Raw genomic sequence first — 26,383 nt, 5'->3', positions numbered from 1 at the left:
AAAAGGAGTGGGCTTTGTGTGAAATTTCCGAAATCGGTATTTTGTCCGAAATAGAGCAATCTATATAGTTTTATAAGTCATTTCTCATTTTTTAAGAAAAAATGTAAATTTGGACAATTATATAAATATTATTTTGGACAATTCTATTAATACAAATAAAAATGAAAATATTTTGTATTCATTTTTATCTTTTATTTTTTTTTTTACTTTTATTCTTTTTTTTTTTCTCTGAGCATATGTGTTAATAAATCGTTCAAATAAACTCAAATTTGTTGATATGCTATGAGAAAAAATAATAGAATAAAAGTAAAAAAAATAACAAATGATACAATTTGTGTGTGTGTGTGTCAACGAATGACATGATTTATTGACATAATTTTCATGTTTTAACATATTCACTAGAGTTTGTCTTTAGATAATAATACTCACAAATAAATACACACATGTGTCTACATATCAATTTGTCAAACAATTAATAGTCTCTGTACTCATATATATGTTAACAAATGACACGTCTCTCTACAAGCCTACTTTATTTTGTATTTTTACATTACATTTAGAGAAATTGCCACAACTACTACCAAAACAATAACTTTTTCCAATTTCTCACCAAAACCATAATTTGGCCAAAAATGCCATTAACTGAAATGTACAACTACATTTTTACCCTCCACTTAAATTTTTTCTTACAACCTACACTAACTCTCCATATCCCGCTCATATCTCACATTAATCCATGACTCTCTCTCTCTCTCTCTCTCTCTCTCTCTCTTTCTCTCTCTTCGCGTCAGTCTGATCTCTCCTCCTTCTTATTCTCTCGTTCCCGTCAATCTATCTCTTCCTCTCACTCTCTCTTCTCTCTTCTCTCTTCCCGATCTCTCTCTCTTTCTATTTCTTTACCCCAAAGTCACTAGACCCAAGAAACCCAGGAGCCCGAGGACCAGCTCTCTTTCTCGCACTAGCTCTCTAAAACCCGAGGACCCAAACGCCGACGAGATCCAAATGCCAAACTCAAAACTCCATATTTAGTCCAAGGTCAGGTCGCGCACAAGGTTTGTTTCGCTTTTTAGGATATTGTTTGGGTATGTTAAGAATCTTCAGAGTTCATCAGTTGTTTGGGTATGTTAAGAATCTTCAGAGTTCGTCAGTTGTTTAGGATATTGTTTGGGATATTGTTTGGATGAACTTTGTGGTTAAGATTTTAGGATATTGTTTGGGTATGTTAAGAATCTACAGAGTTCATCAGTTGTTTAGGATATTGTTTGGGATTTTGTTTGGATGAACTTTGTGGTTAAGATTCTAGGATATTGTTTGGGTATGCTAAGAATCTGCAGAGTTCATCAGTTATTTTCCGGATTCCAAACGGAGCTTTATCTTCAATTCTTGAATTCGAGTATCGATTTATTATGATTGATGAACCTTGAATTCACGTCGATGATGCTCGAATTCAAGAATTGAAGATAAAGCTAGAAATAAAGTACGACAATAATAAATTGAAAAATAAATTTGCGAGTAAAACAATGAATATGGAGGTTGTAATAAAGACATACATTTTTTTTATTGATACATGTTTATTTAGAGACAACAAAAATATTTAAATTCCTAGATCCTAAAAGATAGGAAGATGATGTGGCTATACCCATTTTTTTTCTCTGTCATGCTTGCTCCACACAATTGTAAATAGATATGAACATCAGACCGAAAATAGAAACACTAAAAATTGACGAATAAGCAAGTCTCATAATTGTAAACACAAAGACACAAAATTTCTAAACTAAATCCTCGTTGAAATGACATACCAATAACAGACCACCTTGAATATGGAGATTGTAATAAAGTAACATACTTTTTTTATTGATGCATGCTTATTTATAGACAACAAAAATATTTAAATTCTTAGATCCTAAAAGATGGGAAGATGATGTGGCTATACCCATTTTTTTCACTCTCATGCTTGCTCCACGCAATTGTAAATGGATATGAACATCAGACCCAAAATAGAAACACCAAAATTGACGAATAAGCAAGTCTCATCATTGTAAACGCAAAGACACAAAATTTTTAAACTAAATCCTCGTTGAAATGAAATACCAATAGCAAACCACCATACCCCCCCTCCCAAGTTGTGGTCGGAAAATATCATACGGCACATCGAACAACTGCAAAAAAAAAAAAAAAATGGATTAGAAAGTTCAATTGCACTTTCTTAAGCAACGTGAGAGTTAGGATAATTCCTTAGAATTATCAAAACAAGAATATGATTTTAGGACGCCCAAAAGTGTGTTTACACCAGGAAATCTAGAACTTCCATAAACCCAGCCTCATAATGCTTCAAACTTTGCACTTGCGGAATTAATAAGTAATCAAAAGCAAGTAGAGAAAGCTTGCTAATCTTTTCAGACTTGTAAAGCAAAAATGTTCTTGGTTTAAGTCACACATATGAAGAGACAAATAGATTTGCATTAACAAACTCTTCATGGTTTGCTTAAAACAATATACTGATCTCTGTACGATTGTTAGGAGAATCTATGATGTCTAGTTATGGGGCATCGAGAGTTGGAGACTCTATATTTCTTCTACGTATCTTCTGAAGGTATTGAATTGACCAGTGCACTTCTAGAAACAGAATAAGAACAAACCATTTAACCTCTTATGTCTCGAAGTCACTACGTATGAATTGCATCATGCTTACCTCAATCCTGAAGTGAGACATGTCATTCCATAGCTTATGTATTCTCATTTGAGAAAGTCAGAGTTCGGACTCACTATGTGATTCTGAACAGGACCCATTGGTGAAGTACTAAGTTATGAAGATGTCATGAGTAACTTTGTGAATATCTCATAGGTATGGAATTCATGTACAAGATTTTTGAAATGCAATGTATATCACCTCATGCTTTGTTCCTTGGAATACGAATAAATGAACTGGCCAGTATCCAAATTGAGTCATGACTCTTTTGGATGAACTTGTTAGCTCCTCGTCAATACATTGTTTCTAACTTATTCACAAGCGACAAAGGAGTTGCAGAATAACAGATAGAAGGGTAAAATGGTAATTTTTTAAATCCCGACTAGCTGATGATATTCATGAAGGGTAAACATAGATAATATTCGGTGGATCCACTCATCACAATTTAGTTGAATTCTTGAGTAGAAAATAAATTCATTTGAACCGAGAGATTCTCAGTGTCAACTCTTTAGTGGAGTCAGTTGACATTAAGCTAAACTTGGAAAAAGTTTGTGAACTTTTGAGTCCAAGTATTTTAGCTCAAGCTTTGTTCATTTGGATCCATGAGTTCACTATCACAAATCATATCGAGTATGAATTGTTAAACTAGAAGTTAAGTCAAAACAAGAACGAGACAAGTTTTACGAAAATTGTCTAAAGGGTAATTTTGTGTTTTTGGACATAGGATGAAATGAATGTCAATAAATATTTTTGACATTGTCATATGATGACATATAGACACTCGGCAAAGTTAAATAAATAGGGCCTTGTGGATTAATTTCATTTCATGGAATTTTATATGAAAATTCCTAATGGGCCTTTCTTATGTTGTCATGAACAAATGAAGAAAATCTAGAAGCTCCTTCTAGAGGCAATGTGGCCGTCCAACCCAAGGAGAAAAATGGAGATTATTTTGTACATTGATGTATGAAGATACTTGCCAAAAGAAAAAGAGGAAACAAATTTCCTCTACAAGGAAGAGGAGAATTCGGCTCAGGGTAAGGGAGAACAAAAGAGGAAACAAATCCAAGGCTTCTAGAAGCCCCCTCTTGGCCGTGTGACTTAAGGAATATAAGGGCAATATTTGAGCCCTCATTCCTCTCATTTTATTCATTCCAAAGTTTTAGAGATTGAGAGCTTCTCTCTCTAGACTTGGCCACCCAACTCCTCTCTCTCTCTCTCTCTAAGTTCTTTTCGTTTTTGTTTTGGCCCCTGGGTCCACATTTGACCTAGTGTTTTAGCTCTTCGACTCTTAGACTTGTTCTTGAGTCGTCGTGTTTAAAAGTGCCCACACACTAATTCCTCTCTTTTTCGAGTGATTCTTATGATAGAAACTTTCGTGGTTGCTCGAGTTCCCGTGGAAAGAAGAAAGACGAGCTACGTGGGGAGACGAACGTTTCAACCTTCCTAAGGCTTCTCAACGTTCAAACTTCACAAAGGTTAGTAAACAAATAATGCTCTTTGATAGTTTTAATTTAAATGTACTTGCTCTTTGTCTAGGTTAGTAAAATCGTTTTACTTGTTTTAAAGAAAAATTTTAAATTCCGCCGCTTGCTCGAAGCGTTAAATCTTTTCTTAACCCTAGATCAATTTCAACACCCAGGTTTTGAATGACATATAAAATGAGGAGAGGAGACCCATATTTATAGGTTGATGGACTCAAACTGTGTGTGGCACGATTCCCGAAAGGCCTTGGGTGGGACCTCTCTAGGAGAGAGGCCTAGCCCGTGTGTTGGGAGGTCAAAGATGGGTTTCCCGTTGAGAGGGTGGAGCTCCCCATTAGACGGTGAGGCTATGGGCCACGAGGCGGGCCGTGTTGTGGATGGTGCCTTCCGGGCCCGCGCTTGGGCGGGGCCTTGCCGTGGCTTGTGGAGCCTGCATCTGGGGCTGGGCCTCACTTGAAGCTCGTGGGACTTGCCCTTTTAGCTAGGTCTCGCTTAAGGCTCACAGGGCCTTAATTCCTCGATCGGTTGAGTCCCGCTTGTAGCTCGTGGGGCCTGCCTCTTAGGTGGGCCTCATCCGGGGCTACCTAAAGAGGCCATGACTTGCCATCTTTGAGGGGGCTCGCAAGGGGCTCACCCTAGCTTGGTCGGAGACTGAGTTTGTGGCGGCAATGAATGATTTCATTCCTCGTATTCCATTGCATTTTGTCATTTTATGAGTGTCGGATTTTCACCTGTTAACGGATCCAGTATGAAGAACACGAAGATTATCAACCGGTGTGGGAAATCAAACAGCGGAATATCATGTGAGTTTACTAATATTCTTATGTCTTATGGTTCTTTTGTTAGTCGCTTATTCATCTAGATTAATTAGATTTTCTTCAGAGCTAAAACAACAATAAAAGCTAAAACTTCATGAACTCGTATTAAAAGTTTAAAAAAAATTTGTAGAGTGAAAAGAAAACCACCAACAACATCCATATACATTTCTTCGAAAAGTTCACCATTAAATAAAGCATTATTAATGTCTAATTGAGCCAATAATTAATTATGTGAAAAAGCTAAAGTTAAGAGAACTTTTACAGTCACAAGTTTAGGAACCGGAGAAAAGATATTAGTAAAATCGACGTCCTCTTGGACACTAATCTAGCTTTGTGGCATACTAGAGTACCATCTGAGTTATACTTGTTAGTACAAATCCATTGACATCGAATAGATTTTTTTTAAGGTGGTATATTAGCAATGGATCATGTTTTGTTGTCCACTATAAGTTTTAGGTCGTCATCCATAGCTTGAATCCAATGTCGATGTTTACAAGCTTGATGGTAATATTGAGGCTCAAAGTTATATGAAATAGACAACACATAATTGTGAAACTTACTAGACAAGTTGTCCTAACTCTGGACATTTGAAATAACATAAGGATAATGAAAGTGTATAGTTAAGTTATTTTTGAGTTGATTGTAGTGAAAATATTTCAATCTCGTGGATGGAATTCCTGGCCTATCTGATCTTCTGATTGGATCATGACGTGCTACTACTTCTCGGACATCATTGTCTACAAGATGTGACTTCTCTCGAAAAATTTGTAACTGTTGTGATGCTTTCTTGTGCAGGTTGTACATGGTCACCACATTGTGAATGAGCAGGTATACCTATATTTGTAACATGGATATTAGTATGTGATATAACAATATCAAGAAAAGGATCAATAGTGGTAGGTTTTGATTTGATATAATGAAAAGTATATAAGTGTCCATGGAATACAACATCACGAGAAATAAAGACTTCACGTGTTATCAAATCCAATAATTTGTAACCCTTCACACAAGGAAGATAGCGATGAAAGGCACATGTGCGTGCTCTTGGTTGAAACTTGGTTCTATTTGCTTTTAATGTAGAAACAAAAGCCAAAGAACCAAAGACTCATAAAGTGATAGTCAACTTCCTTTTTGAAGAGAATCTTATAAGGACACTAATTTGATATGAGAAGACTTGGTGTCGTATTTGTCAAATACGCACCTGATAGAACACAATCACTCTAACAATCTATTGGAATTTGTGATTAGAAGTATATGGATCTAGCCACAATGAGTAAATATTGGTGTTTCCGTTCCAGAACAGAGTTATGTTGTAGTGTTTCTACACATAAAAATTGGTGTAGAATCCCGTTCTTAGAGAAAAAAATATTGGAGAACATATTAGCTCCTTAGCATTCTCAGAACATAACTGTTTAATAGAAGCAGAAAGCTAATTAAACACCATGGCACAAAAACGAATTATGATTATGTGATCATCAAATTTATTTCTGATTACGTAAATCCAACAGAATATACTACAATCGTATACTAAGGTCAAGAAAAATCTAAAACCACGATGAGAAATGACAAAATAAGAACCCAAAACATTACAATGTATGAGGTCAAAGACGTTAGTTGAGGGATGATTGTGAGAAACAAAGGGGATCCTATGTTGTTTAGCTAAGGGACATATACAACATGGCATGTTCTTATTATAAGAAGTATAGGAAAGCTTTCCAACCTTTTGAATGAGAGGTGTCCGAGTCTGTTGTGCCAAGTTTGAGATGTAATGTTATTGATCAATACGTTTGAATCTTGGCTCAGCACATACAAATCTTATCTTCTTTTACCCTTGTCAATCTTCCTCTTTGATATCATATTATCAATAACAAAACCTCCATGTGAGATAAATAAAACAATATATGAGTCTAAAGTTAATGAGCTCATTGGTACTAAGTTAAATTTGAATCCAGACAGAAACAACATATCTTTAAGAATAAGGTCTTGATCAAGATGAATATCACCATAGAAATGAGCATGTATTACCTTGTGGTTTGGTAGAGTGACTATGGAATTATGCAATCTTGAATAGACTTTTGTGCACAAATATGACATGATGCACCAGAACCCAAAAGAGCTCTATAACCAACTAGCCAATAGCAAATTTGAGTTTTGCTAGATAGCAAGTGTTTTGTTACTTTTGCAAAATAGCCATTAACGAGGATCAAATATCCAAAATACCCGTCATTAAATATTTCATATTTAAAATAAAAAAATGAGTCGTTAAATGAGTTGTCTATAGTCACATTTAATGACCCTTCTTATATATCTCTCTGTATCTCTCTCTCATAAAACCACATTGGAAAGACTACATGACAAATACTCCACACATATTCGTCAACGCGAAGAACACCATTGACAAGCCATACTATAAATTTGGTAGTACTGTTAATGTATATAGTTTTTCATAAATAATGGTCAATTTTAATAAATAAAAAATATTATGTTTCAATTTAACAAAAACAATGACAAGTTATGAAAAAAAGGGAATTTATTTTTCAACAAAATTATGTGTCAAATTAACAAAAATAAACATATACAAGTTTTGAAAAGAAAAAAAAATCTCAGCTACAACATATCATAACTTAGAATTCTAAATTTAAGAACATTCAAGACCAATTTCCAGAAACCCAACAATCATCAAATAAATATACAAATCTGGAAACCAAGAATCTTCAATCCAATTCGATTTCAGATTTTCAAAACAACAACATCAACAAAGGAGAGCCTTAATTTTCATCTTCAAATTTGGACCAATCAAAGAGGATTTATTTACGTCGATCACAAACACCCCAATTTGTTCAAACCTTGAAAATTTCAACTCTCACCTTGTCTGTTGCCCATCTCATGAAGATCTTCATCTCCACTTGCATCCACACCACCGATTCCAGCAATTCCACCAACAACAACAAAATCACCACAAACAACAAACCAACTCCGACAACGAAGAGTCCAGCGACGGCCGCGGAGCCAACCGCGGTCAAAAGCGTGATTGCGGCCGTGAAAATTCAAGTACAACAGAGTTCACAACGAGGCCTTCAGGGTCAAATCATCACGCGCTGCCTCGCCGCTAAAAAGAGAAAGGAAGGGCTGGATTTAGTGTTCTGTTTAAGAGAGAAAGAATTGAGTTTTTAACATTTAAAAGAATAAATTTGGGTATTTGGTTAATATCTTGCATGATGTTATCAATACGGGATTGATGGAATTTGAAAATTTGATCGCTAGGGTCATTTATTTTGTTTCCTTCTAAATTGTTTGTTAATTTTTTTAATTTTATTTATATAAAATGTAGGAGAGGTAAAAGCAGCCAACTATACTATTTTTGTAAATGTATATATGTTATTAGCAAATAAATTCGGTATAGAATTTTGTAAAAATTACCATATATATTGAAATTGGCTATTTTTTAAGATTCTTGAATTATTGGTTATTTTGAAATCTCAGCGTTTCAAGTGACCTACTCTGTATAATTTTTCAATCCAAAATCCCCATTCAAACACTACCAGAAAAATAACATGTACTGTTTTTAAAACAGGAAGAACCTGTAGTAAAGGATGTCATGTTGATGTCGCTTGAGTGGCCAGAGGATGATGGAGCGGTGAGTTGGCTTCGTCAAGGTTATAACCTTCTTCAGTTGTGTTGGCTTGTCCCTTGACTCGTAGCCTTGTATCCTGGTGGAAATCCATTTAACCTGTAGCAATTGTCAAATGTGTGCCCTTCCATCTTGCAATGAGTGCACACCAAACAATCCTTCCTATTCCCAGTTCTTTGGTCATCGTTGAACCTTCTTTGGTCATCTTTAACTGCTATGGAAACTGAGTTGACAAGTCTTGGCCTCCAAACTCATCAGCACTAACAGCTCTTTGTTTTTCTTCTTGTGAGGCCATTGCAAATACCTTATTGATTGATGGAAGTGGATCTATCAACAATACTTCACCACGAATGGTGGTGAATGACTCATTCTCCCAAAGAGTTTTTAAAATGGTGAAGTAAACACCTACATGAAGCTGATCTTAGACCAAGTTCATGATTTCTCGTCGGAGTTTAAAAACTCTTGTTCTGTTGCTCATCTCAAACCTTTCTTCGAGATCTTTCCACTTATCTCTCGCAGATTCTCCATATAGAGCACTCGCATAAATCTCGTTCGTAACAGAATTCAAGATTCAAGAAATCACCATATTATTTTTTCTTTTCCATGAATTTATACGACTTACATCGTCATTACTAGGCTTTTGGACCGATTTGTCGATTAATCCGAGTTTGTTCTATGTGGAGAGTGCGATCTTCATCAAGCGGCTCCAAGATGGATGATTGTAGCCATTCATGAGTTTTGTGACTAGGATCATTCTTGGAGAGCCAGATTGATGCAAGAATAACATGTAGAGATTCTTGTCCACTGCTGTTCTTCGAGAATGAGAGAGAGAGAGAGAGAGAGAGAGAGAGAATTGAAAAAAGGGAAAAGTTATAAAAGTGAATGGTTTGAATTAATTAAACCAATAAGCAAATTGTAGTATTTAACGATAATAACAACCTCTACTAATGTGAGGTAAAAAGAAACAAATGCCATTCATAGGCTAAAAACAAACAGCTAGTTAAACATCTCCCAAACCATAAATACACTTTTACAAACACAAAATCTCGCTAAGATTGAGCTTGCGTGTAGTACACGTAAGCATATACACTATTCTAAATTCCAATATTAAATAATTATTGGCCTTGGCTCATAAACAAGAAGGAACGCGCCGGAGAACACGTATTGGAGAGCGTGGAGCTCAATTTCTGAATAGGTGTTCACGATGACGCCTCTAGAATCCCTTATCCTCTTGGCTTAGTTAAGGATCACTGGTGCGGCCATGTCAAAAATCATGGAAGGAAAGACTCGGCTAGGGACGGGCTTGGTGAATCCCTAGAAACCAATGACAGGCGTCCAAGTCCATGCTCTCTCGTCTCTCGCTCTCAATTTGAGATGGAGATGGAGCCCTAAATAGGCTGCGCTGGAGGGCCAAAACATGTATGATGAGGCGGCGAGCTCTTCCGCCACCAGACAAGCATACTGCATCCATCACGATCCCCGCAAGTTGGGGCCGGGAGAGGAACACATTTTTGAACTTGGACCGCTGTCTCAAGATGAGTATCGATCATCCACGAGGAATGGGGTGAGTTTTGTTGTCAATGGTGCCCACAAGAAGAGTTGTAGTCTCTATTTATATGCATTTGATGTAATATAGTCTCACGAAGACTCTTGCTTGTAACTGCTTATTTATTAATAAAAGTTGAAATGTTCATTCATTCTTCCTTGTCTGAAGCTTTATGATAAAACCTTAGTCTTTAGTCCATAAACAAACCTAACAACATATGAAGAGACAAATGTCGATTTGCATGAACAAACTCTTCATGGTTTGTTTAAAACAATATATTCACAATCTAAGGATCAAAGGACTTTTGATCTCAGTACGATTGTTAGGATAATCTATGATGTCTGGTTATGGGACACGGAGAGATCTTCTGAAGGTATCGAATTGACCAGTGCACTTCTAGAGACATAATAAGAACAACCCATTTAACCTCTTATGTCTCGAAGTCACTATTGCATCATGCTTACCTCAATCCTGAAATGAGACATGTCATTTCATAGCTTACGTATTCTCATTTGAGAAAGTCAGAGTTCGGATTCACTATGTGATTCTGAACAGGACCTATTGGTGAAGTACTAAGTTATGAAGATGTCATGAGTAACTTTGTGAAGATCTCATAGATATGGAATTCATGTACAAGATTGCTGAAATGCAATGTTTATCACTTCATGCTTTGTTCCTTGCAATGTGAATAAATGAACTGGCCAGTGTCCAAATTGAGTCATGACTCTTTTAAATGAATCAATGTAACTTGTTAGCTCTTTGTCAATACATTGCTTCTAACTTATTCACAAGCGACAAAGGAGTTGAGGAAATAACAGCTAGAAGGGTAAAATGGTAATTTTGTAAATCCCGACTAGCTGATGATATTCATGAAGGGTAAACATAGATAATATTCAATGGATCCACTCATCACAATTGAGTTAAATTCTTGAGTAGAAAATAAATTCATTTGAACTGAGAGATTCTCAGTGTCAACTCTTTAGTGGAGTCAGTTGACAGTAAGCTAAACTTGGAAAATGTTTGTGAACTTTTGAGTCCAAGTATTTTAGCTCAAGCTTTGTTCATTTGGATACATGAGATCACTGTCACAAATCATATTGAGCAGGATTAGTTAAACTAGAAGCGAAGTCAAAACAAAAACGAGACAAGTTTTACAAAAATTGTCTAAAGGGTAATTTTGTATTTTTGGACAAAGGATGAAATGAATGTCAATAAATTTTTTGACATAGTCATGTGATGACATATAAACACTCGGCAATGTTAAGGAATTTGGGCCTTGAGGATTAATTTCATTTCATGGAATTTTACTTGAAAATTCTTAATGGGACTTTTCTTATGTTGTCATGAACAAATGAAGAAGCATCTAGAAGCTCCTTCTAGATGGTGTGGCCGTCCAACCCAAAGAGAAAGAGATACAAATTTTGTGCATTAAAGTATCAAGATACTTGCCAAAAGAAAAAAGAGGAAACAAATTTCCTCTAAGAGGAAATAAATATGGGCGGCCAAACAAGTCAAGGGAGAAGCAAAATAAAAAGAGGAAACAAATCCAAATGAGTCATGAAGACTCTCTTGGCCGTGTGACTCTAAGGAAATAAGGGGAATATTTGCTCATGAATATGTGATATTCTATAGAAGAGGAAACTACCTTGTTGAAGGTAATTCCTCTCCTATAAATAGAGCCATCATTCCTCTCATTTTATTCATTCAAAAGTTTTAGAGATTGAGAGCCTCTCTCTCTAGACTTGGCCGCCCTCTTCCCTTTCTCTCTATAGTTTTCTTTCGTTTTTATTTTGGCACCTAGGTCCACATTTGACCTAGTGTTATGCTCTTCGACTCTTAGACTTGTTCTTGAGTCGTCATGTTTAAAAGTGCCCACACACTAATTCCTTTCTTTCTCGAGTGATTCTTGTGATAGAAACTTTCATGGTTGCTCGAGTTCCTGAGGAAAGAAGAAAGACGAGCTACATGGGGAGACGAACGTTTCAACCTTCCTAAGGCTTCTCAATGTTCAAACTTCACAAAGGTTAGTAAACAAATAATGCTCTTTAATAGTTCTAATTTTAATGTACTTGCTCTTTGTCTAGGTTAGTAAAATCGTTTTACTTGTTTTAAAGAAAAATTTTAAATTTCGCCGCTTGCTCGAAGCGTTAAATCTTTTCTTAACCCTAGATCAATTCCAACAAATTTCTGGGCGCATGCATGTCAATCTCGTCGGCAATCAATGAGATATCAAGGAACTTGATTCGTTCATCGGAAAAAAAGGCGACTAGTCACTCGTCGTAGGCTGGGTAGTTTGTTGGGTCTCTGATATTCTTTATAAGGAGGAAAACGATACAAAGCTTATGGCTACGAGTGACGAATAGCATCGCATACTCTAGTGCGGCGTTTATGATGACCTCTTATTGCGAAGGGGATCAGAATCAACTCTGCTTTCAATTTTGCATCTAACACCTTGTGTGTACTATGTACATACACGCAGAAATGGACGTAAGAGAGCTTGGCACAATCATGAATAATATTGACTCACAAATTTTTTGACGTTCTAGTCATCACATTCAAAGTCTTACTTAATATATACATATATAATTGAAACTAGCCCATTAGCCCACCCTCTTTTTAAAAATAGCCAAAGTTTCATTTTATTAAGAAAATAGCCTACCGAGCCGAAGTAAACTGAATTAACTATTTTAGTTAATTTAATTTAGTTTGGTATGATTGACTATTTTCTTAATAAAATGAAACTTTGGCAAATATCTTAAAAAATGTGAACAATAGACTAGATTTAGATATTATGTACTGCAGTACACATTATGTAACCATGAGTCCTAACTCATCAAGAGTATTTAAGTGTAATGGACCACATTGTGGAATTAGATGAGTGAGTAATAACAATTAACTCAGCTCATTCATTCTATCTCTATATAATCGTATTCTCTCTCATCTTCTTGCGTCTTCTTCACGCTTTCATGGTATCAGAGCTCCGAGGTCTTTCAAAGGCCGCTCAACCTAACTCAACTCAATTTCTAGTGGTTGATCCAGAGGGTATTTTCTTTGATTTTTCAAGTTTGTGACAAGATTTGGATTGTTGAAACTTAATGAAGCTATAGGGAAGCATTTAGGACAATTAGGAAACATTTCAGAAGTTACGGAGCATCGAAGCATTAAGACTGCACGTCGGGCTAGTCACACGTGCATCGTGCTAAGACGCATTTCTTTCTCCGAGTAGCACGCCCGGCACGCTATCCTCAGCATGGTGCATTGCCTTGTGCTTTGTGATAAGTGCGTATTTTACACATTAATCGTGCACTTTAAAGCTTGAATTAAAGTGACTACCTAACTTTTTTGTTGTTGATATTTTTGTAGTTTCCTTTGTTTTAATAGGTCATTAGTGAGCTACAAGTGTTTTGAGGAAAGTGGAGCAATTTCGTGTTGATTGGAGACTCTTTAGACAAGTTAGAGCAAAACAAGAAATATGGCACTCTCTTATGTACGATTTGGAGATTCTAGATTGACAATTTTGGATGAGTTATTTCCATAATAGAGTAAATATTTTTATTAGCTTATCAACGCATATCCATTTTCCAAAAGCCTACATTGGAGCAAGAAGTTATGGCTTATTCAAATTTGTTACGTTCTGTGCAGAAGCTCACCTGACGGTCGCGTTGAGGTCAACACGGCGCGTTGATGACGCGACTTGTACTTAAAATTTTGCGTTTTTTTAGCTAATCTTGATCATTGAATCACATACAAGGGTCCAGAATGCTCTGAAAATACCAATTGAAACACCAAATACTCTTTGTTAGATCTAATTTAATTAATTGCACAACACACAACATTATATTTGAGAGTTCTATTCTATACTTTTGGGTATTTTGAGGAAGAAGAAGCCATTTCAGGCCTTTAAGAAGGAAGAAGAGGAGAGTGACTTCTAACAAGTGGCAGGGGGAGGAACTTAACTCAAGGACTTAATTCAGGGGGTACATAAAAAAAAAAAATTGAACAAAATAAAAGTTACAAAATGCATAATTAAAACACCAAACTCAGCCAAAATATTACAATTTCACGACGAACTCTCAAATTCTAAAAATGTTGCATGAGAACTTTATTTTGAAATGTTAGAGGCATAATTTATTATTTTTAAAACACAATTTAAAAATAAATTTGAACTTTCGCCAAACACATTGCACATACGAATTAGAAAACTGAAACAATGTAAAATGATAATAAAAAATGCATTCAAATATAAAAAACTTGCTTTGTTAATGATAGTAAGTGGAAATAGTGTGGATGACAAAAATAGGAAGAACACTGAAATTGTGAGTATTTAAGTATTTTGTGTAAACAATAAAGATACTTGAGTTTTTTTTTTTTTTTTTTTTTTGAATAACCAGCCCTTCAAAACCTCTCACTCATTCCTGGGAGGAAGAGATGTAGAGGAGGAGAGGCCAAAAACTTCATTAAACTTAACAGAGTTCTCCAATAAAGCCCTCCGCACAGGGGGCGGAGACTCCCCAACACCGTAAAAACCCGAACTCCGGGACCTCACCGACCATTGACTTAGGCTATGAGCTGGGACATTCTCAGCCCGACTAACCCAAACAAAATCTAAAGAAGTAAAACTGCTACATAAACTCAGAACCTCCTGGTACAGCGGAATCAATTCCCACCTAGGACACATTCTATTCAAAGCTAGACTGTCCATTAACAGTTTGTTATCATTAACTATTACAACATACTCAAAATTCAACAATTTAGCAATACGAACAGCAATCAAAACACCGTTCAATTCCGATTCTTTTGCCGATTCCGAGCTGACTTGCCCACGCCAAAGCCACTTCACCAGTCCGAGCCGTGTTCGCGCCACTAGACCCACCGCCACACCATCAGACCTGAAAGCAGCATCGGAATGAATTATAACCGAGTCACTCCTTATCCTGAGGGGAATGGTCTCCCTCCGGATGGAGCTTCCTTCCCCGCTGGCCGTCCTCCACCCCTGCGTATTCAGGTGATCGCATATGCTTCTCTTGATTCTGCGAATCGAATTGGCCACATCTACCAGCTCTCCTGAGAAAATCAATCTGTTCCTGCAGTTCCAGATTTCTTCGCAGATGCACCAAGTCCGTATCACGAACTCGACACTACCTCCTCCCCTCGCCGCCACCTCAGAATTAGCCTCCATGACCGCCGTCAAAATCTCTCGACCTCCGACGTCTAGGGGTAAATTCCACTGTTTCCCTAAACCTTCCAGGCCCCAAAAGACTCTCACCGGAGCGCAGCGGAAGAACATATGCGCTAGAGATTCTTTTTTCGACCCACAAATCCGACATCGATCATCGCCGCTCATTCCTCTCCGAAGCAGCAAAGGGCCATTTAAAAAACCCTCATTACCGATATGCCAGAGGAACAATTTCGCTCTCTCGTGAATTTTAAGCCGCCATAACTGGGACCACACCGTCATCGGATGGCTATCTCGTACCCCTTGGATACATTTCAAAGCTGATTTAACCGAGAACTCCCCATCACGATTGGGCTTCCACACAAGCAAATCCGGTCTCGGCTCTGGGAGTGTACGAATCTTCAGTATCGGCTCTACAAAGTCTTCACCCAGAACGTCTAAAATGATCCCAGGATCCCATTCTCGGCTATTGGCCTTGAATAAGTAATTGACTTTGAAATCCACACCCACACCGAGGCTAATACCCAATCTCTCTACCCCCTCAACACGCCACTGATCCTGAAATATACTAGCTTCCTTCCCATCGCTATAAGGTAGCACGAATTTTCTTTTAAGAGATCTCTAGAGGAACAAATATCATGCCAACATCTCGAGTAATGACTTTTCAGTTTCGCCTCAAGAAAATTAGAATGAACACAGTATTTCGACGAAAGTATATCAACCCACTTCGCCTTAGATTTAACTGCCATGTGCCATCCAAGCTTTGCAAGGAGTGCTTTATTCACATCTTCAAATCGTCGAAACCCCAATCCCCCCGCATACTTAGGCTTACACAAGACTTCCCAACTCACCGAGGCCACAAACCTGTTCCCCTCGTTCGCCCCTTTCCACCAGAATTTCCTCGTGATTTTGTCGAGAGATAGACAAAAGGTCTTCGGGAGCTTATATGTCGACATCGTATAGACGGGAAGACTTTGGATAACCGACTTAATCAACGTGGTCCTCCCGGCCTTGGATATCGTACGAGCCATCCACCCTTCAAGTTTATCTAACATTTTCCTCTTTATGAAACCAAAGCTTTTAGACTTATTCTTGCCCAACAAGAGGGGATTTCCCAAGTGAAACACGTCATCCTGGCATTCATGGATCCTCAAAAAGGCACTTATTTCCATCTTTCTCTCTTTCGAGCAATTGTTAGAGAAAATAAGTCCGGATTTGTGATTATTAACCACTTGTCTGGACCAAGCAAGATATTTCTCCACACACTTCCACACGACTCCAATTTCCTTCTCCTCCGCTTTACAAAACAAAATAGTGTCATCGGCGAACATAAGGTGTGAAATACTATGAGCATTTCTACCGATTTTCACTCCATGGAATTCTCCTCTCTTCTCTTCCCTCACTAAGAGCCGACTAAGGACCTCCGAGGCTATGACATACAAGAACGGCGATAGTGGGTCACCTTGTCGGAGGCCTCTTTCTAGATTTAACTTCTCTAGAGGGCTCCCATTAAAAAGTATCGCGCTCGCTGCCGAACACAAACACTCTTTTATGAGATTGACCATCTTTTCCGACATTCCGAAATTACGAAGGACCTTCACAATAAACCCCCACTCCATCCGGTCGTACGCTTTGCTCATGTCAATTTTGATACCGAGGATCCCTTCTTTGCCTCTTTTTTGCTTCATCTTCTCCATAACCTCTCGGGCTAAAATCGTGTTCTCGGCAATCCATCTACCCGGGATGAAAAGGCCGATTGGAAAGGCGACACCATCTTGTCCAAAACCACCCGAAGTCTTGCCGTGATGATCCTCGTAATCACTTTGAAGCTAAAATTACAAAGACTTATAGGTCTAAAGCTATCAACCGAATCCGCATCCACGACCTTCGGAATGAGGACCACATGGGCAAGACTCAACTCTTTATTTAAACCTCCTCCATCGAAGAAATTTTTAACCATCTCACACATCGATCCTCCTACTATCTTCCAAAAAAGTAACCTCTTTTGTTTTGTTATGCGAAAGATATTTATAAATACTAAAGATTTTAATTTTTTTTTTATAAATTCGCATTTGAGAGTGATAAAAATTGGAAGAAAAATTTAATGGTAGGTATTTAGAGATTTTGTGTAAACAATGTAGATAGTAGAGTTATAAATGCAAATATATAATATAAAAATAAAGTTAAAAAAAATTGGAAGCAAAATAAAATTGTAGGTATTTATGAGTTTTGTGATATAAAATTTAGGTATTTGGGAGTTTTGTGAAAATAATAAAAATAGCATAGTCATAAATGCTAATAGGGAAATAAATACCAGAATTTTAAACAAAATTGGAAAAAAAAACAGACAATGAGATTTGAACCCTTGTCCTATAGGCTGAAAAAAGTCACACAACAACAATAGATCAAATGAGCTAGATTAACTTTATATCAGCTTATGTTAATTTATCGTTATTATTAATGTATAATTATTTTTATTTATATCTCCTATTTTTTTTCATCCCAAGCTAGTGAAGATCTGTGCACCCATCCCCACATGGTTCCGCCCCTACAAACTTCTTCTAATCTTTTAAAAAAAAATTCGTCTTGATTTAATTGTTTAATTTAAAGTATTTTTATCTTTGTTCTAGAGTGAATCTTGTTTAATCGATTTGAGACAGTTAATTTCATTTTGTTCTTGATCGAGACTAGTTAAGATTATTGATTTGGAATTGGATGTGGCTTTAGATTATTGTTGTTATTGTAGATTGGATTTGGATTTGAATTTGGAATTGGTATATTGTCTATGATTGTTGAGTTTATGTATAATGTCTTCATTTCTTATTGCTTTGTTGATTTTACATATTTTACATTTGTTTTGCTTAGTTAAAGTCATGATCGTAACTAAGCTTTTTCCATAAGATAATCGAATTTATAGGACGAAAAGGTATGTCATACCATCCTTTTAGAGTTGGAAGTTTATCTATACAAATCACTGGCGACCATTATTGACAAATGAATAGGAATAGCTTTTTCAATAAATCAAAATCTATAAACAAACACTCAAATGTAGAATCTGGTCAATTTGTTGCGCTATTAACATATATTTCATGCTATAGAGCTTAATTACAAATAATTTAAAAAGTGTAGAAAAAAGTTTTGGAATACTCCAACATCAAAGTAGAGTAAGAGAAGGGGCAAAATGAAAATGCCGAAGAATGAAAGTCCACTTATGCTCGTGATCACGTATCTTGTGAATATAAGCTGATATATTGAAATTTATACAGCAACAAATGGAAAATAGGGCAAATAAAATTTCCAATTTTTTTTTTTTAATTTATTTATTGTGAATGCATTTGATAATCAATGATCACACATCTTGGTTATTCATGTATGGAATCTCTTGATCCCAGAACCCTGTCAAAAAATTAGCTCAATTTATGACCGTTTTCCTTCTGCCAAACTTACCCTCATTCCTCTCCCTTCTAGTTCCTGAAAGAAAGAAAATATCAAATTTAAAACACACCAAAAAAAAAAAAAAAAAGATGATGATGATTTTGTTTATTCTAGCTTAAGAGCTCTATACTCCATTTCTTCCAATTTTCTTTTAGCATTCATTCAAGTTCCCTTACAATTTGATTTTCAAATATTTTTCATATGTTCACTTTCACCAATTCTAAATTATTAGTACACTGGATCTTTTTCATATTTGAACAAAATATATATATGCACAACTAAATTTTAATGCTAAAACACATAAATGATCAAAAGTTCATTGCAAAATTTACCGCTAACTGCAACTACCCTATAAATAAAAAAGGTTACTAAAAAATTTAAAGGTCCATTAAGAAAATAACCAATTTAAATGTTCGACATTATTAAATAGTCTACGTTTGATAAATCTTAAGTAAATAACAATTTTCAGCCGTAAATTTTAAGTAAATAGCTAATGTTTGGTATATAAAAGTGGCTATTTACCTAAGATTTACATCTAAAAATGACTATTTTCGCAAGATTTACCAAACGTTTGCTATTTAGCAATATCGAACGTTTAAATTGTCAATTTTCCTAATTTCTTTTTTGAAAATTTAATGATCTAGTCCATTTGGACTGAGCCTAGTTTTGTTTCAATCTTTCAATCTCGATGCTCAAATTGCAACAAACATTAATAAAAAAAAAAAAAAAAAAAGGGTAAGAAGAATTCACCACTCCATTGAGAGCCTCCAAGGCAATGTCCATTTCGGCCTTGGTGGCGTAACACACGAAGCCGTAGCCTCTCGACTGACCGGAGTCACCGTCGTACAACACTCTGGCGCCGACCACCTCACCGTACTCCTGGAACGCCTTCAGAAGACTATCTGATGTCACTGTCCACGACAGATTCCCCACAAACAGCTTGTACTCCGTCTCCGGATACAATGGCTCCTTCGGCTTTGGCTTGTCCGAGAAGTTCACCCTCAATATCCGACCCATATATGGCTGTTCAATTTGTACACATGTTATTCTTTTTTTTATTAAGTAGTCATGGAGCTATTGATTTTGTGTTCATTTTAATCATTTTCTAGTTATTAATTCTTTTTATGATAAATGTAAATAGATGTTAAGTGGTTTAGGTGTTGAATACATAAAATATATTAACAAAATATTCATAATGATTCACACAGAATCATATTTAATATTCTTATCATAATCATTATAAGTGAAAAATAGAGTGTTCTTACAGTTCCGTCGAGTTTTTCAATAACGGCGTTGCATTCTTCAATGGTACTCATCGTGACAAACGCGAATCCCCTGCTTCTCCCTGTCACCCTGTCGTAAAGAACCTGAAAAGTATATATAACATGATCATCATCAGCTTCTCAAGACAATCGCTTGACTCGATCGCCGACCAACAAACCTCAATGAGCTCCGGACTCGCATGGTCCTGAATTATGGCGGCGAGCTCTGCGCTATCCACATTGTACGGCAAGTTTCCGAAGTAGAGCTTCGTGTTGACCTCTTTGCCGCCTTGATCATCCCGCTCTTCTTCTTCCTCCGCCGCCGCCGGAGACGGAGTCTCCGGAGCCGCCTCGGCCTCGGCCGCCGCGGTGGCGGTCGGTGTGGCGCGGCGGCGACTGTTTCCGGTGATCAGGGAAAAGGAGAGATGAGGAGAGCGGAGGAGAGGGAGGAGGTTCGAGCGGAGGCATTTGAGGGGCAGCGCTCGCCGGACGGAGGGGGAGAACGAGGGGCCGATTCCGGCGGTGGTCCCCGCGGCGGCCATGGGTGGTGTGTTTTGTGGGGTAGTGAGTGAAGGTGTTCTTTTGTCGTTGTTGTTTGTGGTGGTTTGTGATGGTGGTGGTGATGATAGAGAGAGAGTGCAAGGGATGGAATGGGGAGAGATGGGAGAGGTGACGTGGGAAGTTTGTGGCCAATCACATTGGTTTATCAGATTATGTGTGTGGATAAGTAGTGTGCTTTCCCTTCAAAAAAAAAAAAAAAAAAGTAGTGTGCTTTTTTTTTTTTTTTTTTTTTTTTTATAATTATTATTGGGTTTTGGATTTGTTGTCCGAGAAACATACACTAGTACTCTACAACCCATTTTTTACGACGTTTACGGTTAAATGTTATAGAAACTGAAGATTTCATACACTTAAAATACGTGTTGTAAAAATTGATGTTTCTACAACGCTTATGGCTAAGCGTTGTAGAAGTTTGATATTTCTATAATGCTTTTCGCTAAGCGTTGTAAAATTTCACCATATTTCAGATTTCCCACAACGTTTAGATAATCCGTTGTAGAATCTTCTCCGCGGCGCAGTGTGTTTTCCGCCTCGGCGAAATCTTTCTACGACGGATAGTCAACCGTGGTAGAATTATGACATTTAATAAATCTCGTCGTGGCGAACATCCTTCTTCGTCGTGGCGACACCGCCTACAACGGACAACATGTATGTTGTAGGATATTATCGCCGCGGCGACATTGTGTTCTCGTCGCGGTATGTTCAACCCGCCGCGGTGAGAGGTAGCCTTAGCCGCGGCGAGAAAGATACCGAGACCAACCACTTTTGAATGTTTTAAAGATGTAGAAATTTGTTTTTCCATTTGAAGTTTATTTTCAGGTACCAATTTTCACAAAAGGGTTTCAGTACCGTTTAAAACTAAATTCAGGTTCAAAATTCTGGTAACTCTCGCCGCAACAACTGAATTCTCGCGCAACATGATTCTATGGCCACGGCGAGCAAAAGCCTTCGCCGCGGCGAGAAAATTACTTTTGGAAAAGATAAATTCGTTGCGGCGAAGTATTTTTCTCACTGCGGCATGTTAATATCGCCGCTGCGAGATTTGAAAAAAACTCTGAAATTTCCTTTAAAGGATCTTGATCTGTAGAACCTTCTCTCTGCGGCGATGTATATTTCGCGTCGCTATGAGAAATGCACATCGCCGCGGCGGAATTTAGTCCAGGTTATCGCTGCGGCGATGTATATTTCATGTCGCTATGAGCAAATTCTACAACGGATAAAATATCCGTTATAGAATACCTCGTCGCGGCAAAAAATATACATCTCCACGGCAAGGATTAATCCAGAAAACAGAAATAATTCGCCGCGGCGATGTATATTTCTCTCTACGGCGAACAAGTTCTACAACGGATAACATATCCGTTGTAGAATACCTCGCCACGGCTAGAAATATACATCGTCGTGACGAGAATTAACCCAGAAAACAAAATAAATCACCACGGCGATGTATATTTATCGTCGCGGCGAGCAAGTTCTACAACAGATAAAATATTTGTTGTAGAATACCTCGGCGCAACTAGAAATATACATCATTGCAACGAGAAAGTTTAGAATTTTTGAAAATTATACAATGGAACATACCATTTGTAGAAGCTTCTACAACAGATGTGTAAGCGTTATAGAAGCCAAGCTTCTACAACGAATATCTAAGTGTTGTAAAAGCTTCTACAACGATGGATTCTACAACTATTTTTAAGCATTGTAGGATCCCAGTTTTGTAGTATTGATAGGAGAACTAAGGCCATTCTTGTAATTTATTATAGTTGGTGAGATCTCTAAAAGAAAAACCCTAGAGATTTTTGGCGCCACCGCCCCGCTAGGCCAAGGAAGTCGCTCGCTCGACCAGGCCGTTTAATCAAGTGCTTTCGAGATGGGAGCTCCAAGATCTAAGACGGTTCTCAACAGGGGACACGCGGACTATTGAAAGAGGGCCTCTCCTTCATCTATATTCCGTTCGTTTGCGCCGGTCAGTGGCTTCTTGGAGTCATGGAGGACGTGCAATGCTCGTTCGACGGTTCTCTGAGTTGGATTCGTGACTGGGCTCAGATCTAAAAGGCATGGACGAGATTCTTGGTCTTTGGTTCTGTGCGCCGTCTCAGGCGAGTCTTCTCCGGTGCAGATAAGTTCATTGACTGAGTCTTGACTCCGGTATTCTTCTTCGGCGACATCGATGGTGTTGGTGATTATGCACCCAAAAATAATAACCGTGCGGAAAAGATAATTAATTACGTTATCTTAAGCTAATCAATATAATGGTTCTTTAACAAGATATACTTTTTTTAATTAATTTATCTATGAGAACATATAAGTCAAGCAACCAATATAAAGAGACGAGATATTAGAAAACTTATGGGTTTCTCCTTAAGCTTTCTAAATCGGGATCTCCTCGAGCTCCTCGTCTCCTTCTCGTCTTGTCTCGGCCTCCTAACATCGTCTTCTAAGATCACACCTTCGGGATGTCTCTGAAACTCTCGGTGTCTCCTTCTTTACGCCTCGATGACACCTTATGTTGGTCATTTTAGCACCTCCAATAACCATTTAAATGCGGAAATAATTAATTACACTACCATAACCTAATTGAAACATGGTTATGAACAAGATCTAGATTACTTAATTAATTGATATTAAGAGTCTTTGACAAGCAACCAATATTTTAATGACAAGTTCATAGGAAACTTATAGTTTTGGCTTAGCTACTGAACTCCTCAAGCTTTCTCCTAATCCGTCTTCCTTCCTTAAGTTCCTCAACGATAAGACTTGCAAACTTTTCTTTACGGACTCGATGTGATGACATCAAAGTCTTCTGAGACGTAATCTCCGAGACGAATAAGAAATATGAGTGCACAACAATCTTTTATCTCACTGTGATCTCAAATAAAGTTTTTAGATCACACCGTGTTTATGGGAATGGAATCACGGAATTTCGATGGGAGAGGGAGAGAGAGGGAAGTCGGCCAAGAGGAGAGGAGTTCTCCTTTTGGTCGAATTCTATAGCTGATCAATTAGGTTAATTTTTGCCTTTCATAAACCCCCTATTTATAGTAGTGAAAAAGAGATATTCTAGAATATATTATTTCATTTTATTGTGTTCACACTATGTATTTACATTATGGATTTAATCTCGGCTCTTGGATCTCATCTCATGAATCCTACTTTTTCTCTCATCCATCAGATCAGTATCTATGATTTTATTTTATATGAAAATATATTTTATTTGTTGAGAGAATATAGGAAAATATTTCTCCTAAATATTCTCCTAAAAATAAGGAGAGAATATAGGACATTCTTATATCCATATATATTATTCTATCTCTCCTTTATTTTAGGAACAACAAAGAGAAAAATTTGGCTTTTTGCCTAACTGATATAATCGGCCAACATGCAGTAAGGGGAGGCCAAAATTCGCTTAGTGCAAGGCCAAAACTCATTTAACTCTTATTTTCTTGTCCAACAATAAATAAATAGTTTATTTACTTGATCCAACAATAAATAAACAGTACTACTATAAATATTTATTTAATTATGCAAATATCAGTTTTTCAGAATTAATGCTCTCAATCACCAATATAGCTTTGTGAGATAATAATGATGAAATCATTAGTATTAGAAAGTTCTTATTCACCTTTATCGAAGCCGAATAGGGGACAATGGACCTAGTATTTGAAGCTTAACAATCTCGATCAAAAGACGAAATAGTCATTTCTCTTTTACGTATCGATTTATCTAATCTTGGTCAGTACTCCACCGTGTAAGCCAAGACTGCACTCTCCTTTAATACTAGAATTATATTTACTCATCGTGATGAGTGTCCACTGATTTAGTCTGTACGTGATCATGATTCTCCAGGTTCAACCGTATCAAGATATGTCAATTTGTTCTGTTATACCTTTCTCGTTACATATATACCCTAAGCACAGTTGATTCTCCAGGGAAATATTCTTCCGAACGTAAGCCAACTTCGAAAGTGCACGCAATCAATCTGTTCTGGAATCAACCCTTAGGTGAGAGAACATTTACCTTCTTTAAGGAAGGCTGGATTCTGTATCTGTAAATCACTTCCTCCTACGACCATGTCCCGACCTCCCAAAACACCTATTTAGTCAGCGTTTCATTAGCCTTTAACGTGGCAAATCAAAGCTCGGTAACATGATCTAGAAGTACATGATTACTTCAGGATTTAGATGAAGCGTCATTGTGACCATCATAGCGACCTCGGCTAGTGCATCATAACGGTCCTTAAACGACGCATCTATCCAAATCAAAATCTGTCCAGGTTGTACACTTTCTGCAAGTGTATAATGCTCTCACTGAGTGATCAACATTCACTCATGTTCCACATATATGACTTTAGATATGGCTTTTCAGGCGCATATCAGTCATCGACCATGTTTTAGTTCACCGCCCGAACTCAGATGCCCAGCATGCGACTCAGTTTAATACATAGACTATGGAATGATAAATCTTTGGATTAAGATATTATCGCTTTCAATTCAAAAAGATAATAAATATCAAAACTTTATTTTATTAAATATTTCAGCGAGAAGTTACAAATAATATCTTCTCGTGGGCAAGAATTCCTAACAACCTCCCACTTTGACCTAGAGAAGATGTGGCATGTATCTAAGTCCCATCCCTAACAACCTCACACATTCAGGCAATCCCTTAGTCATCGGATCCGCGATGTTGTCCAACGTCAAGATCTTCATTACAACCATGTCTCCCCTTCTAACTATTTCTCTTATCAAGTGGTATTTTCGTTCTATGTGTTTAGCTGTCTTATGGCTGCGAGATTCCCTTGAGTTTGCAATCGCTCTAGTGTTATCACAGTGGAGTTGCACAGGCTCATTCATGTTGGGAAGATCCTTCAGTTCGGCTAAGAAGTTCTTAAGCCAAACAGCCTCTTTGGCTGCCTCGGAAGCTGCAATATATTCAGGTTCCATTGTAGAGTATGTGATACTGGATTGCTTTATGCTTCTCCAGACAATCGCTCCTCCATTGAGAGTGAACACTAATCCAGACGTTGACTTCAACATGTCACGGTCTGCTTGGAAATCGGAGTCAGTGTAGCGTTGTACCACCAAGTCATTACTTGTGTATACAAGCATCACATCCCTAGTTCTCTTAAGATATTTCAATATATGTTTTACAGCTCCACAATGATCAGGACCAGGGTTAGACTGGTATCTACTCACAACTCCCACTGCATAGCAGATGTCAGATATTGTACACAACATTGCATACATTAAGCTCCCAACTGCTGATGCATACGGTATTCGACTTATATCCTCCACTTCTGCTCTTTAGACAGGTGTAAACCTGACCGCATCGGCAATAAAGCCCCATGAGCGTTTCGCGTCGAGAAGCGAGTTTACACCTTATCAATATAAGCGCATTGAGGCAAAGCTAGTAGTTTGATCTTCCTATCACAAATGATTTGGATTCCAAGAACAAATGTAGAATTGCTTTGCCAGCCATGCCTTTATGTCAGACAGCAATGCTATGTTGCTTCCTATGAGAAGGATGTCATCCACATAAAGTACTAAGAAAATCACAACTTCCTTTCTCGAATACTTGTAGATACAAAGTTCGTAGACGTTTCTTTCGAAACCATAGGTCTTGATTACCTCATCAAACCTTTGATTCCAAGATCTAGACACTTGCTTAAAGTCCATAAATGGACTTCAATAATTTGCAAACCTTGTGCTATTGACCCTTTTGTTTGAATTCGTCTGGTTGAGGCATTGATATTTCTTCTTCAAGATAGCCATTCAAGAATGATGT

The 26,383-nt window shown here is 37.4% G+C and overlaps 2 protein-coding genes across 2 annotated transcripts; both read right to left on the bottom strand.

Annotated features, from left to right (window-relative positions):
• Positions 1 to 14,573: 14,573 nt before the first annotated feature.
• LOC149393611 (uncharacterized) lies at positions 14,574 to 17,285 on the bottom strand. Its single transcript, XM_089618091.1, has 3 exons — positions 17,277 to 17,285; positions 16,067 to 17,173; positions 14,574 to 15,965 (listed from the first exon to the last, which is right to left on the bottom strand). The coding sequence occupies exons 1-3, from the start codon at positions 17,283 to 17,285 to the stop codon at positions 14,574 to 14,576; spliced, it is 2,508 nt and encodes an 835-aa protein (XP_089474217.1).
• Positions 17,286 to 18,353: 1,068 nt separating this feature from the next.
• On the bottom strand, positions 18,354 to 20,713 carry LOC149393610 (28 kDa ribonucleoprotein, chloroplastic-like). Its single transcript, XM_089617810.1, has 4 exons — positions 20,221 to 20,713; positions 20,045 to 20,146; positions 19,530 to 19,802; positions 18,354 to 18,815 (listed from the first exon to the last, which is right to left on the bottom strand). Exons 1-4 carry the CDS (start codon positions 20,581 to 20,583, stop codon positions 18,762 to 18,764), a joined length of 792 nt encoding a protein of 263 aa, XP_089473936.1. The 5' UTR covers positions 20,584 to 20,713; the 3' UTR covers positions 18,354 to 18,761.
• Positions 20,714 to 26,383: the final 5,670 nt, after the last annotated feature.

This window comes from Urtica dioica, chromosome 6, assembly GCF_054948205.1.
Source record: "Urtica dioica subsp. dioica isolate 48M chromosome 6, U.dioica_male_clone48M_v1_H2, whole genome shotgun sequence".
NCBI lineage: Eukaryota > Viridiplantae > Streptophyta > Magnoliopsida > Rosales > Urticaceae > Urtica > Urtica dioica.
This window is presented reverse-complemented; position numbering and strand designations above follow the sequence as displayed.